This window comes from Narcine bancroftii, chromosome 6 (genome assembly GCF_036971445.1).
Source record: "Narcine bancroftii isolate sNarBan1 chromosome 6, sNarBan1.hap1, whole genome shotgun sequence".
Lineage (NCBI taxonomy): Eukaryota > Metazoa > Chordata > Chondrichthyes > Torpediniformes > Narcinidae > Narcine > Narcine bancroftii.
In genome coordinates this window covers 203,062,608-203,079,229 of record NC_091474.1, presented here as the reverse complement: position 1 = coordinate 203,079,229, position 16,622 = coordinate 203,062,608, and the positions used below count along the sequence as shown (strand labels likewise).

General features: G+C 39.3%; 1 protein-coding gene across 9 annotated transcripts in view; it reads left to right on the top strand.

Moving 5' to 3' along the window:
• The window catches only part of LOC138736964 (3',5'-cyclic-AMP phosphodiesterase 7B-like), a 214,496-nt gene that overhangs the window by 22,633 nt on the left and 175,241 nt on the right, over positions 1 to 16,622 (top strand). For all 9 annotated transcript variants that reach the window (XM_069887248.1, XM_069887247.1, XM_069887245.1 and 6 more), the window contains exon 2: positions 16,237 to 16,294. In XM_069887248.1, coding sequence (XP_069743349.1) covers positions 16,288 to 16,294 — 7 coding nt within the window. In that variant the 5' untranslated portion in view covers positions 16,237 to 16,287. The remainder of the gene's footprint in view (positions 1 to 16,236; positions 16,295 to 16,622) is intronic.

Sequence of the window (16,622 nt, the reverse complement as noted above, 5' to 3'; positions counted from 1 at the left end):
GCATTTTATAGGTGTACCTGTACTGTGCAAGGTCTCAGTCTGCCCTTGTACATTCTCTTCACCTCTTGGGACCCCGTAGGAACAGTTGTCAGCAACACTGTCAGTACAGATTATTCCAAAGGAAAACAGTTTCAGGAGATCCTACAGATACTGCAACACAATAGTGTTCAGATGTCATCTGATGCATAATTTCAAATATGCCTTGGGCATCTGGCTTCTGGTGCTTGCAGCGAGTGCAACCATTCCTACCATTGCTGAAACACATTTCTTCCACTGTCTCTTCTTTGGTTCAGTGTCCAGTGCACACAATAAACACCAAATGTGACCAAAAAATGGTCGATGTGTTTGAAATGAGTATTGAAAGTATTGACATTTTTCGTAATTGTGGATTTGCACAATTTGGGTGGGCCATCATTGTTTATTTGTGGACAGACAGAGACCTAAACATCAGTTTTGCAAGAATCTATTGAGGTATTGTTGGAGTAAATGCTGTAGGAAATGAAAAAGTTTTGAAAGTCACCTTCAATTGACCAATAATTTTCTGGAGCTTTGCTGGAGTGAAACAAATCCAATGCTTTATTTTTTAATCTCCAGAATAAAGAACTTGAAATGTTGTTAGATAATATTTCTTTCCAGCCATCACTTTGACCTGATTCTCTTAAATGTGGAAGAGGAAAATGCGAAGAACAATAAATAAATAAAATAAACGTTTTCAAGTTTTTCTTTCTGGAAAAAGAAACTTTTAGTTTATTGAAGATTTTGTACTCATTGAGGTGGAAAATGCAATGCTGTAGATGTTACTACTTTTGAATTCTGTGTTGAAGAACTCCTACACACAGTGACAAATGTGTGTATTTTGTACTTTTGAAAAGTGGCTTAACTCTGCACAGACAATTAAATAATCTTGGAGTTATGCTGTGGTGGTAATAGGTGAAATGATTGCCATGAATGATGGCAATGTGAAGTTCAGTTTAGGATCAAAATTGTTAACCAAGAAAGTAGCTGGGGCAATGATTGATACATCTGGCAAGGATGCAGCAATCATAGCTGTCATAAATTAAAGGCATGGTCTCATTGGTTTATAAATGCAGTTGGATGTCTCAAATATAGCCGTTAGCAACATTTTTTGGATATAGTCCTCTCTGGACTCTGCTTAAAGTTTGTGGGCCCCTTTCCCTGTGAAGCAGTCAGTTGTGGTTTCTTCTGTACTTCTATCCTACTGACTACATTATAAAAAGAATTGTCATGTGACCAAAAACAAAACAAGGCTTTTAAATGTGCTGTGGCCCCCAGGGGGTCGTGGGGCCCCTGTTGAGAATGGCTGATCCACGATATGTATAATAAGTTTAGTTGTAATGTTTACATTAGTAGAAGGGCACTTTAATGATTGTTTTCATATCCCACCATTAATTAAAACTGAAATGAGTAAGGCCACAGGGCACGAGTTGTGGGTATCACATGATGGCATTAAATTGCATTCAAAGGAGCTAATGAAAATAATTATTTCTACTAAATTGTATATGTTAATGGTTTTACTCACCTAACAGTGATTCCAACAAGAGAGTGAACATTAGGGGGAAACTTCTTCACACAGTGTTGAGACTGCCAGCTGAAATGGTGAATGAGGGCTTAATTCTGACATTTAACAGAATAATAGTTCATCACAGACTAGACGAGGGCATCATGGGTTTAAATGGCTGGAATTTGGCTTCTATTGTGCAGCAAATAAAATTTTTAAATTGAAAAAAAATTAGTTGAATGTTACCAATATTCTCTGGTTCTTATGAGCAAAACATAAACTGCTGCAAGAACTCGGTCATGCAGCATCTATGAAGGAAAGTAAATAATTGATATTTTCTGTTTGAGGCCCTGCTTCAGGACTAAGAAGGAGTAATTGAAGGGGAGGGAGGTGTGAGCAGATGATAGCGGGGCAAAGGAGGGGTGAAGCTTGACTGATAGAGCCAGAAGGAGGGAGGAAAGGTGAAGGTGGAGATGGAAGCCTGAGAATGATAGGAGGAAAGAAAACAAAAGGGGGAAGAAAATAGAAAAAGGCAGATGGAACCAGGAGAAGGGAGATGGTGCTGAAGGAAGGAAGTTGATGGAGCCTCCTCTTGATATACCTGTCTTTGCTCGTCTTTCTCAGGTCTGAAATAGGGTCTTGATACAAAATGGGGCGTAGCCAGGTTCTAACATTAAGGGGAGTGAGCACATTTTTTTTTAAAGCGCCACAACCACTGCTCTGTGTGCGTGTGCGCGTGCACACATGCCTTGCGACCAATGCACAAAGGAAATTAATGTGTGCACAAAAGGTTAGTTACCTAAAATAATGTAGTTCAAAGTATAAAATAAACCTTAACTTGTGCCGAACTATTTTGGCTTGTAAACAAACATAATTCGCGGATAGCCTATAAATTTGATGTTCTGCCCACTTTTCCAATGGTATTTTTTTTATTGCACTTGCACCTTTTATCATTAACTTATTATAATTTTGAAAGCCAAGGAGAAATAAATACCTTCAGAGCTATTCCTCCCCAGATGCCAGCAGCCAGACCACTCCCCCTGAGCACATTCCCCAAACGTGGTGCCTCCCCTGAACTGTGTGATCACTGTACAGCCCCCTGCGACGCACTGTTGGGTCACTAGTACAAGCAAACCACAGGAGTCCTGCGATGTGCCAGCTGGCCACCAGTGCAAGCACATCACCGGAGTCCCACAAGCACACAGCTCGGAGAGATTGGACAGATTAGGTCTTTATTCTTTGGAGCGTAGAAGATTGAGAGGGGATTTGATAGAAGTATTTAAGATTATGAAAGGGATAGACAGAGTGGATGTGGATAGACTATTTCCGTTAAGAGGAGGAAAGATTAAAACAAGAGGACATGAGTTAAGAATTAAGGGGCAGAGGTTTAGAGGTAACATGAGGGGGAACTTCTTTACTCAGAGAGTGGTAGCCGTGTGGAATGAGCTTCCGGGAGAAATAGTGGCGGCGGAGTCAATTGTATTATTTAAGAAAAGGTTGGACAGGTATATGGATGAGAAGAAGATGGAGGGTTATGGGCATTGTGCAGGGAGGTGGGACTAGAGAGGGGTGTTTGGTTCGGTGCGGACTAGAAGGGCCTAATGGCCTGTTTCCGTGCTGTAATTGTTATGTTATGTTATGAATGTGCCCAGGTGAGCAGTAACTCCACCTGCATTTCCATTCTCCCCCACCCCACCCCCCTTTCAGCTATGCCACTACTCCATTGATCTGCTTGGGTCATTGGGTCATTGAATTCTTCCAGAACTTTGTTTTTCTTTTTATTCTTGATTCCACCATCTCTAGTTCTCCACTATTGAGTTGACCAACATATGACTAGTTAATACAGCACAGTTGACTTTGAAGTAGATGGCCAGTCAGTCCAAGAAACAGCCTCACATTTGCTACTATTTATATGGGCAATAAATATAATCTCATTAGCATTTTTCTTATCTTTAGATAAGAAAAGGTGGCAAAATTAAACTGGTTTCGATTTGTGATTGATCACTTTCTTTAGTTCTTTACCATCTCAGTGGTAAACCTCTTTTCCATGGTATTAACCATGAACTTAAATTTTCATTTAAGTACCCTGATTTGGATACTTAATTTTTGTCCAATGGTTTTTTTTTGTGTTCAATACAAGTATAGTCTTGTCATGAGCCTGAAAAGAAATTGTTCTGCTGGTTATAATTTTCCTTCTATGTTCATGGCTTGGCGAGCACACTCTTGGGGCTCTGTAAGTATTTACATTTATCATGCTTGCTAATGAAGAATGAGTGCTATGAATTTTGTTTGGGGAGTATTGTTGCAATTTTGGAATGGTCAAGCAAATGTAGATAAGCCAAATGTTTGCCTTTCAATTTTTTGGGGAGTTTTTTGCCATTGTATCATGAAACATTGTATTGCTGAAAAGTATCATGGAGATAGATGATCATTTCGCAATTTCACTGGGAGAGCTAGTGGGATTAAACACTCCACTCAATTTTCACTGCCATACCCCTCAAAGCAGGGTTTACCTTTTAGCAGTAATTTCCATGCTTATGAATAGATGCCTTTAAAGTGTGTTTACAGAACTATGTGAAGTTTCTAATAGTAGTGGAGCTATTTTCTTGACTGAATGTTCTTTATATATTTCAATTTTTTTTCATTAAAATCTTAAGCCTAGAAACTCTAATGCAAACTGAAGATTCTCATGAATAGCTTGCCTTGTTTGTTGTCAAAAAAAATCTTAAATGTTTGCAGTAGTTTTGTCAACACTATTTACAGAGCCTAGGCTTTTTTTTTGTTAAAATATTTTGTACTTCCTTCTATTAAATTAATTGTTTCTTTTGAAGTCCAACTCCACCACATCACTGGGCTGTGCTGCTTGCATGAGCTGGTCTCTAATATGGCTGTTCAAATGTGTGTTTTTTAAATTTTGTTTAGATAATCTCGTCTTGCTTCTTTCCTGCTTCATAAATAAATACAAGTCTCACAATTTGTAGTATGTTTCCTTGCATTTCAACTTGAGCACCTTGAGAATTGCTGTCCGCAGGTCAGTTCTTCACTCATTGTCGCAATGTATTGTGTTTGAATTCCAGTGGTACTCTTTGATTGGAGAAGGAGGACCTTGCAATCAGACTGGATGTGTCCGTAACACAAGCTTGGTTTGGGATCCATGTCTGTAAATTTAGGTGCACCTACCAAATGAGACTTGCATATGTTAAGAAAGTAACTGGCTTTATACCAATGGATCCAACAAAATGAAGCAGTGTTCCTTATTCAAATGCTTTCAGCTCTTTCCCCATATAAAGAAGCAGACAGCATAGCACAACATTTCTGACTAGTGACAGGAAACATTGAGCTGATATCTATACCCATAGAGACATGAGAAAGAAAGTTGTATGGTGATTTAAAAATATCCTTTCATAACCACAAGCTGCAGTTGAATATCAGCACTCAAACATTTGTCTCCTCCTTATTTTTTATTTAGAGATACAGCGTGGTAACATAAACTAACCTACAAACTCCATCCTATTGGAGTGTGGGAGTTAACTGGAGGAACCCCGTGCAGTTATGGGGAGAAAGTACAAACACTCCTTACAGATCGGTTGTGCTAACCTCATCAAAATATTTGGATTGGGAGTTGGTGACAATTGATGAGTGTGGACTAATGTTAGTCTCACATTATTAAGATTGACAAAATCTGTAGGGTAAAATGAACAGGAACCACATAGCTGGTTATCCATGCCAAGCCTTTGGCAGTGGAGAAAGAATGATAACAAAAGTCGCCTGAAGGCATGTGCATTTTGTACTTTGCTGATGAGGTTACCTCTTGAATAAACAATTCTGAGCAAAAATCCAGCATTCTAATGCTTTGATTGGTGTTTTGAATCTGTTTCAGCAAAAGTTTCATACCTGTCCTCAAATGCATAATTTTCAAATGCTCTGTACATAATCATATTTTTAACTACTTTAACAAAATTCACGTGGAAATTAATGTGGTTTGGTATTACATAGTCAGGACTGCTTAAAGAAAGCTCTTGGTGCCGGCCACATTGACCACCGCCAGTGGGCTGATAGCGCCTCCAACTGTGCATCTTGGCACCTCACAGTTCGGCGGGCAGCCACCTCCTTTGAAGAAGACCGCAGAGCCCACCTCACTGAGAAAAGACAAAGGAGGAAAAACCCAACACCCAACCCCAACCAACCATTTTTCCCTTGCAACCGTGTCTGCCTGTCCCGCATCGGACTTGTCAGTCACCAACGAGCCTGCAGCAGACGTGGAGATACCCCTCCATAAATCTTGGTCCGCGAAGCCAAGCCAAAGTCTTTTATTGTACCTTGCCCAAGGTGTCTTTAAAAGGTCTCTTCAAAGTGTAGAGGCATACTTCTGATTTATCAAGTGAGATGAAATCCATGAAGTTGCTAACCTTCCAGTGGAGTCCCAAATGGAGTGATCCCTACAGAAAGAGGATGTGGTGGGATCCAGTTTTGGTGATGTAAATTGCAGAGAATAATATGTTGGATGTGGTGGTGGCTAGTGGGGTGGTAGGTAAGGATGAATGGAAGGGGCCAGGCAGATGTACAGGAAATGGAGGAGATGAGGGCTGAGTTAATGGCAATAGAAGGGAAGTGACGTTTTTAAAAAAAATTTGAATGATATATCTAATACCCTGGAATGGAAGGTCTTGCCTTGGGAGCAGATACAGCAGAGATTGAGGAAATGAGAGAAAGGAATGGAATCTTTACAGGAGATGGGGTGGAAAGAGGCATAGTCAGGGCAACTGTGAGAGTTGGTGAATTTATAAAAGATGTCTGTAGATGGCTTTTCTCCCAAGATGTAAACTGAGAGATTAAGAAAGGGTAGAGTTGCTAGAGATTGAGTGAATTTGGGGTGTAGCATCTGCAGATTTTCTCATCTTCAATAGGTAATTAGGCTTGCACTTGTTTAGAGAAGGAAAATTTGAATATTGGCCAAATATTTTTAGGGCTCCTCTGGCATTGTGTATGCTTGATTATGTTTTACAATGAGGTTTTTGAAAGGTTGAAGATGTTGATTAATCCTATCATAATAACTTGCAGAAATTTTCAGAAAATGAGTTGTGGCAAATAAGATGGGCTGAATAGCCTTGTCTTATTTCTTGAGTGCATGTTGGCTTTTATCCCTCATCCCCAGATGGAATCTGACTTTGCTTGTAAGGAATTTGTATGTTCTCCCTCTGACCTACGTTGGTTATCTCTGAGTGCTCTGGTTTCCTCCCACTTTCAAATGTCTGGGGTTGGTAGGTTAATTGGTATGTATAATTGGGCACCATGGGTTTAATGGGCTGGGAGGGTCTTCTACTTTACTATATCATTAAAGCTACAAAGTCAAATATCAGAAATAGAGTTCCTTTGGCCTCTTGCCTAATGAGCTTTCACTTCCAACATACTAGATTCCTCTACCATTTATTTTACCAGCTCTAATATGATCTTGCCATAAGTCACACCTTTTTCTCTTTTTCTACACCTTCTGAGGTGTAGCAGCTATTTCTTCACCTTTGCTGTCACCTCTCTCAGGGACAGCCTTTTCAAGTGTTTCATGGGCACCTCATCCAACCTGGTCTAATACATTCTATGCTCACAATGTGGCCTTCACATTGGTGAAGCCAAGCACAGATCAGGTGACAGATTTATAGAGCACTTACACTCAGTCTGCAATAGCCATCGCGAGGTTCCAGTTTCATGTCATTTTAACTCTTCTTCATGCTACCATGCTGACCTGTCTATGGTACTCTTGGCCTTTAGCATTTCTATAATGAGGCTAAACACAAATTGAAAGAACAATATTTTGTTCTGTTTCAATATTGACAATTTCAGGTTACAAGCACCTCAGGCATTCTACACATACTTAGTTTACTTCCCTCTTTTGTTCACTTTTCTGAGCCCCCTAGCATCTGTCCATCATCCCCTTCTCATCTAGTTCCAGCCTTTATTTTGTCCCTGCGCCCCCCCCCCCCAGTTCTACTTGCCCAATGTCCCCTCCCCATCTAGTTCCATCTATCACCCACCAAATTCTATTCTGCCATTCATTTTTATCCTGCTGCATGCTGGCAGTCTTTCCTCTCTGGTTGAATCAGGGTCTTAATTTGTTCCTTTAGCTGCCATAGATGCTGCTTGGTTTGCTGAATTCTTTCTGCATTGTCTTTTGTGGTCATGCATAAAACCATGCTAAATGAAGTATTGCAGCGAAGTGGGTGGCATGGTTAGGGCAGTGGTTAGCACAATGTTGTTACAGCACCAGTGGCCAGTTTGCTCCCACCCTTCAAAAAAAATACCAAGGTTGTACATCAATGGCTGTATTGGGCGGCACGGGCTTGTTGGCCAAAAGGGTTTGTTACCATGCTGTATGTCTCAATTTTAAATTTAAAAATTTAAATTTTAACAAATGTTTGTTTCAGCAAATATTCTGCATTGCCCTTCTAATTCAAATAGGTGCAAAAGTATTCTGTCTGCCTTGCATTCTATTCATTGTCAAGATGTGTCAAGGCTGAAAATGATTGCATAATGAAAATTATCTTGAAGATTTTTTTAAAGATGCTTTTGTAGTGGTGTAGAAATGAGTGATTATTGGACTGAGGTGTGATAGACTGTATAGAGATAACAAGTTTTCTTATTTCTGGGACTCTAAGAGTTTGCTGTGAATGCTGCATGCTTTACACTGTTATATAAATTGGTATGATTTCACAAATAAATGTCTTTTAATTAAATGTTTGAACTATATAAACTTGTAGAAATGCAAAACCTTAGAATAAGTATTTTATTGTCATTTAACAAAAGCGTTGTAATGTTTCTTTTTGACGAGAGCAAACTCACTTAGAGCACTAGAGAAAAGTATGAATTATTAATACATATTATTAAATAATGCCATCTAAACAGTTATTGTAATGTCATTACAGAAGCCTGAGTCGTGAATAATTTCAATGATTTTGTCTAGTGTTTTGTTTTCATACGACAATGCATTTTTTAAACTGAAGAGAGGTGTGACTGATACAGAATGCAACTGTAATTTGTTAGAATTTTGCTTCAATTAAACTTTGAAGACCCTTACAGGAATTGGTATCAAGTTGAACACTGATTTTGTTGACCATCTGACTTTAATCACTTCCTAAGCTTGGATACAGTTGATACAGGAATCAAAATATACAATACATCCTATTGTAGCATTTGCTCGATGTGAGCATGGAGAAGAACGACACGCACACCAAAGCCTTGGAATCGAGATTGGTTTATTGCTCTGGCCATCGCACTTATATGGGCCCCAGGCACTGACATCAGGGCTCTGTGTCATTGAAGTGCTGGTCTGGGATTGGCTGGCATTCCTGCCAGAGTTCCCCATCTTTTTGCCGTGTGGGAGGTCACCTTGGTTGACGGCTGGTGTCACCCCCAGGTCTGCGCAATTGTCGGCCTTTTTGTGGGCTGGTCCGCATCTCTATGCCTGGGTTGCTACACTATAACCTGAAAATTGATGCAAATATATTAATGTTTACCCAAAAAGACAGATTGTTCTGTTTTCCCTTCTGTGCCTATGGCCGAGAGCTGCATAAAACAATGTTAATTTTTATTTTCAAGTTTTTAAATTTAGTTTTTAAAAAAAAGTCAAGTGGCAGAACAAATGTTGACTTTATACGGCCTATTTTCTTCCTCCATCTTGGACCTCTAGTAAAGAATGATCCCTCTACACTGTTTAACTCTACTTTGCTGCAGTTAGTCTTAGTAATGCTATAGACTTGCTGAATACTATCCTGTATTTTTGATTCATTGCTGCCCTGTCTGCTGTACTTGATTATTGGCTGACTTGCTTGGATAGCTAGCAAAACAGCTTTTTGCTATGTTGTGACAGGTGACCATAAACAATTGAATTTGTAGGTAAATTAAACTACACTGTTTTGGGTAGTTTTTTTTTCTATCTTTTTATCTTAAGTAGTCCCTTGGGATTGGGGAGGACTGGTACTCTGATTTTTGTGGGATTTGAGATTGCTAATAACACTGAGAACCAGAGACTTTTTCTACAAATGGGGCCGATGGGTTAGGTAGGTAGTTTTTGCAGTGGTGCACACTTTGCACCATTTATGCAGGGCCGCTAAGCTTCTGATGCAGGGCTCTGATGCTACTCATCCATTTTGAGTCATCGTGGGCTGGAATTTCCCTTGAATCAGTAGGGCTGTTGCACTTCAAAGAGAGTTGGAGCCCATCTTTGAACCTCTTCCTTTGTCATCCTGGTCAGTATAGAGTATTGATTTTGGTAAACGGGAGAGACTGCAGCTGCTAAAAAAACTGGAGAATCACACAAAATGCTGGTGGAACTTAGCAGGTCAGGCGACATCCAGGGAAGGCAAAAGATGATATTCCTTTTTTTTTTAGGCACCTGAATATACATCATACTGGCAAAGTGGCCAAACTGGCTTGATAATGTGAAGCAAAAGATGGGGGTAGCACTCTATCACAACATCACCTTTCCTTGAGATGTTTAATTAAACATGATAAGTTAATGCAGTATTCTTTCAATTTAAGTTCAACCTGAACATAACATGAACATCAGCAGAACAAATTTTTCTTTTGTAGGTTCAGTCTTTCAGATGCTATGACAACTCGTTTGGATCTTCTTTACAGCTGCTTGTGTCAGCTCTGCTGGTCCACTACTGTCTAGCACGGGTGTTGTTACCTCTGTTTTTGTGCAGGCTGGATCCTCTGCATTTATCTGTTCCTGTCGTATCTCTGGCATTTTCAGCAGGCTCCTTTGATTCCTCCTCAGTTTTTTTTGACCCTCCTCTATTTTGACAGTATAGGTCCTAGATTTGCTTCTCCCAAAACAGTAGCCTTTTTGTCCCAAGTCTTGGAATCTCTGAGTTTCACTGTGTCATTTTGTGTCAGTGGCCCTAAGCTTCTCGCTGTCTTGTCATAGTTTGTTCTTTGTCTCCCTTGCAGATGCTTTTGTTTTTGTTTGACATCTCAGTTCTTGTTTGGCTCTGCAGTGTAGGGAAGTGTGGTGTGTAGTCTATGTCCCATCAGAAGGTCAGCGAGTGACATGCCATGTTCAAATGGTGAGGTTCTCTAACTCAATAGAGCTAGATATGGATCTGAGCCACTGTTTAGTACTTGAGCAACTGTTTAACTATGTAAACTCCTTTCTTTGCTTTGCTGATTGACTGTGTATGTAGAGGGCTTGAAGTCGCAAGTCAAAAATCATACTCTTCTGCAAAGTTATGGAATTCTTTACAACTGTAGCATGATCCATTGTCACTTAGTCAATTTGAGGAATTCTGTGTCTTGTAAAGATCAATTTCATATATTAGATCACACAAGTAGCAGACATGCTAGGAAGCAGTGCAATCTCCAGATAGTTTAATAGATAATCAATAACCAGCAAGTAATTCTTTCCAACCATGTGGAACAGATCAGTGCCATGATTCTGCTGGTATGTCAGTTATTATCATGGGTTCCTTTGTCTGCTTTGTGAGGGGTTTCAAACAGCTTGAAACCATCCTGTCAATGCTAGCATTTATTTCTGGCCAATAAACAGCAGTTTTAGCCCTTTTACACTTTTCCATTCCAAGATGCTCGTCATGCAACCTTTTCAGCATCTCTTGATACAATGATTGAGGAATGACAATTCTGCTCTGTCTGAATAGAAGCTCATTGATAATACTCAGCTCAGCTCTGATGTTGTAGTGTACCTGACATTCACCTCTAGGCTATTCTTCATTCAAATTCTTGACGACCTTCTATAGAACTGTCTTTTTCTGTTTCAGCTGCAATCTGCTTGGATTTCATGTCAGATACGGGAAGGGATTCAGTGATCAGATTCACATTAGTCTTTGTGGAACTCTCATTGTGTGCTTCACTCTGCATTGTTGCCCTGGATAACACATGAGCTAACACAATAAGTTTCCCTTGTGTGTACACCAATTCAATGTCTTAACATTGTAGCTTCATCAACAGTCTTTGGATTCTCGGCGACATTTCACTAAGATTTTTTTTAAATTATTGCTATTAATGGCTTGCAGTCTGTCTCAGCTATGAATGTTGGTAGACCATATACATAACTGTGGAATTTCTTGAATCCATAAACCTGAGACCTAGACACTCTTTCTCTATCTGTGCATATCGACATTCAGATGTTGTCATCATCCTTGATGCGTGTGCTACTCTCCTCCAATCTTCTCCTATTGCCTGAAGTAGAACGGCACCTATTCTACCTTTTGAACTATTTGTGGATATTTTCATCTTTCTGAATGTGTCAAAGAAAGTCAAAATTACTGGTTCTGAAGTTAGAATGGTCTTCAGTCATCCCCATTCTTCCTCGTGCTTGTCTGTCCACTTGAATTCACATTAGTCCTGTAGCAACTTCCTTAGGTATATTGTTTTGGAACACAAGGTTGCTATGAATTTACCAATGAAATTAATTATTCCCAACACTCAATATGCCTTTTTTGTCAGTGGGACTGGGCATCTCTAAAATTGCTTTCACCTTGCTCTTGTCAGAGGCAGGTGTAGAGCCAGACAGTTTATCTCCCAGAAAGGTGATTTTCTTTGCACCAAATTGACATTTTGCTCTGTTTAACTTGAATCCATACTTCTGGATGCATTGTAGCACTTTGAGCCTTTTGTTTACATTGTTTTTGTGTGGCTCCTCATAGGCTCGTATCATCCATGTGCATGCGTACCCCATTTCTACCTTCTATGATGTGCTCCATTTTCCCGTGGAACCCTTCCAGAGCTGAAGAAATTCCAAAAGGCATCAGCAGACAGGAATATCAGCCAGTGTATTAAATGTATAGTATTTTGTGCTGTCATGATGCAGTTTTATTTGCCAGAAGCCCTGGGATGTATGCAATTTAGTGAAATACTTTACATTGGCTATCTCACTTGTAATTTCATCCCTGGTTGGAATCTGATAATGTTCCCTCTTTATATTGGCATTCCAGTCTTTTGGGTCCTTGCCCACATGCAGGTCACCATTCTTTTTGACACACACCATTGAATTCACCCATTCTGTGGCTCCTCTGCTTTCTTTATGACCCTTAGCGCCATCATTTGGTTGAGTTCCTGATTAAGCTGATATTTTAGTGGTGCTGGAACCCGCCTCAGAATATGAACTACTGGCCGTGCATCCTCTTTTAACTGTATCTTGTAGGTGAATGATAGAACACCAAACCCCTTGAAGGTGTTGGAAAATTGATCCAGTATTTCCTTTACACTGTTCTGTGCCTTGTCTCTGTTAATGTGATACTCCCTCATGATTAGGTTTTGTTTTCACATGCTTTGACACCAATTTTCACCTTGAGTTTGCATGTACCTTTTGTGTTGATGCTCTGTCCACTGTAGGCTTTGAGCTCTACAGGATATGCATGGATGTATGGCTTTATTTTCATTGCCCTGATGTCGTGCTCAGAGATCAAATTGACCTTTGTTCTGCGTCTAACTTGAAAGAAATATTTGTTCCATTTGTATGCAATGACACAGTCCATTTATCCTGCTCGACACTGTTCATTTCCTGCACCACCATGCCCACAAAGTTTATCACTGAGAGCAGTTTCTTCTATAGTGTGTACACGTTTACTTCTGTTTAGTTTCCCTTTAGAAAAACATTGCTTTGTGTAGTGCTTTTTGCACTTGTACAGACTTTTCCATAAGCTGGGCATTGCTTTGGTGCATGTTTAGTGCTGCATCGTTTACAATTAAACGCCTCTCCATCTTTTTGTTGCTTCCTTTAGCTCATTTTTTTTTTGTTTGTGTGTGTGTGTGTGTCCGGGCACTTTAGCTACAACTATGCCTTTATTTTCACTGGCTTTGACACTATTACTGAACTTTTTTGAGGGCTGCAGAGCTGGTTCACTGACTTGGCATATTTCACAATTCCCGCCAAAGTAAGCTCTGTCTCTCGCAGCAACTTCTCTCTGACTTTCTTATCAATAATCCCAAACACAATTTTATTATGGATTATTGAATCTTGTAGTGGTCCAAAATTGCATGTTCTTGCTTTTAATTTGAAGTCTGCTTTTAAGAAAGTATCGAAGTTCTCTTCCTGCACCTGCATATGCGAGCGAAACACTTTCCTCTTGAAGGTTCATTTTACTTTGGTGAAGTGTTCATCAAACATATCGATAACCTTGTTGAATTTGTTCTGATCTTCTGCTTTGGCAAAAACAAATGTGTTTAAAAACCTCTGGAGCTTGAGGTCCCGCCATAGTAAGTAGCATTGCAATCTTCTGTGTATTCGGTTCCAATTGCTTGCAAGTAAAGCCTTAACCTTTGCTTAAACAGCTTCCACTCATGGTTGATATTTCTAGTCCAATTTACAGCATTAAGAACTTTAAAACCCTCCATGTTTTCTCTGCTGATACTGACTGTTACTCACTAAGCGTACTGGCTTTTTTTTTTCTTCTATCCCTCCTGTGTACAACAGAACTTGGCTGTTTCTTCCACTCTTGGCTGTTTACTCCACTCCTAGGATCATGTGATGTTTCTTTTATTACAAAAAGCAACTTGGGTTCTTTTTAAAACAATTAGATTTATTAACTAACCAGCCAGCACTAAAAAACAGAACACACAGAACATGCAGACTTCATGGGAAGGCATCCATCTAGAATCTACTAAAGATGCAACACACCCAGATGCTACACACTCTGACTCCTCCTGGTAATAGCATTGTATCACTACATAGTTTATTTTTTAAAATTTCTTTCCAAATAAGACCTAACATTATCTGAAAATGAGCAACTAAATCTTTTTGTATTTCTGACTTGCTGTCCAAATTTTAAAAGATTATATCCGACTTAAGCCAATCATGCATATGTGTTTCAGCTAGATTTAATTCATTCCTAATTGAATATTACAAGAATACCAATATTGAAAGTGTTTGTGCAGGAACGTGGGCTACAATGCATATTTAATCAGCTTGAATAGATTTATGATTTGCATGGCATTGCTAACATTCTTGGAAGACTCCTAACTGTGTGATGACTTCATTGTTATGAAATCAGTAAAACAAATTCACTAGCAATAGTGCAGGGAAATGAGCAAAATTTTTCTCCGTATTGGAATCATGACTGCCAACTCTGATATTCATCCTTCAAATCAAGTTCTGTTGTTCCTCTGTTTAGATCCTATCTCCTTTACTGCCACGTTTATTGTTCTATTGTTGAATTTTATTTCATTGGTCACTTTGCTTGTGAAATGTTTAAAATTCCAGCTGTATTTCAGAGTTAATCTAAAATCATTATCTTGCCCATCATTTCATTCTTGATCATTTGCTCTCACCATAATGAAATGGTCATCGCCCAGGCAAGTGTGACTGCATGGTCCCTTTTTTTTAATCTTTTAAAGAAATTGAATCCATTTTGATTATATTGCATGACCTAAAATTTATTCAAGCTATTTGTTGTATTACCCAAAGTTTATTAGCTGCAGGTTTATATGCCTGTCCTATTTCATGCCCATATCAGGGTTTTTTTTAAAATTTATCAATCCATTCTTTTTTTTTTCTGAACTAGGCCTGCTTGTTTTAATGCAGACAATTATAATTTTTAAGAGTGATAACTATGAAAGGGACATTTTTTTGAAGAGAGGAGTGATGATATGTTGTATTTCCACTGTGGTTGGTAACAATGCAAATGCTTGCAGTAAAATAGATCAATTAAATTATATAGAATACATTAAAGTGGTGAAGAAACTCAGCAGGTTACAGAGCATCCATGGAAGCTGGCAGGCTTGCTTTTTGCCCATACCTTGACAAAGCGCTCAGGCCTGAAATGTTAGTTATATACTTTCCATAGATGCTGTGTGACCTGCTGAGTTTCTCCACCATTTTTGTTCGTTGCAGAACAATTACACCATAAGCAGACTTTCTTGTTTTGCTTAATTACATATTGTCATGTGCTGCAATCAAGTGAAGTTTTTTTTTAAATGTGCCTTCAAAGGCTAGCAAAGTCTTGCCATCATCTGGCACCATCTTGGAGAATAAAAGAAAGTCCCATTGGAGATGGTGGGTGGTCGAGGATCATGCCAGGTACTCTGATGAGTTAGCCTCAGCTGTCATGACCACCATAGAAGTAGCCACTACATAATGTAGTGACACCGTATACTTAAATGAGCTACCCATCACACCCACTCATTGTCCTGCAGCAGGGATCCTGTGGGTGCTAAGCCAAGCTGCTAAGCCAAGCTTGATTCCCTGTATCCAGCTGACCATGTGCCATTGGACCTCCTTGAACCAGAAGTGAGCAGTGCCTGTCTGCTGAGAGACCTTTGGCCACCAAGCCAGTGCCTGCCTTACCTAGCTGCTCTCGTTCCCACGCGTCCATAATACTTTAGCAAGTCGGACAGAGGCTGCATCAGCGGCAACATTCCTTTTAGTCCTTGCTGACCTGCTGAATGATTATAGACCTCCTCGTGATCATGGAAACAAATGTACAGCAACTTACAAATAAGTCAAAAGTCAAATTTCAATTTTTTTTGTGATAATCTCATCTTTAGTTGTGAAGATCAGTTTTGTCCCAATACATATATATCTACAGGCAAATGTAGTGCATATTCCAATAAAAGCAAAATTGCTACAAAACCCAATACTGAAGAGCCTTCTCCTATCGCAGCTTCCCTCTTTCTAACAACCAGAGTTTTCCTTCTTTCTTTCAGCTATTCCAACTAAGTTATTGAGCAAAATTATGGGACTGAACAGACTTTTGCTTTTCTTTCAGAGGTGTGGAGCTATCTCATTTGATGGTCCTGATCAGAATGCCCTATTTCGCATGCCAGGTAAGATTGGTATTTAGTTTTAATTTACAGCAATTAAAACATTTCTGTTGAACTGGACAACAATTTTTTTCCCCCATAAGGTTTGCTTCTTGAAAAAAAAGTTGGGGATTATGATGGACAACTTTGAGCTGAATACCAAGATCATTTCAGATTTTCTGTATCATGTACGAAGTTGAAGAAACATTAAATTAACTTTTATTGAATTTAGTATGTTTAATTGCATAATGATGCTGACACATTGCATTAGTTCAACTGACATAAAAATATTTTGCTACTGATTTTTGTTTGTACTCAGCATTTGATGCCTCTCATGTCAGGGTCCATTAAT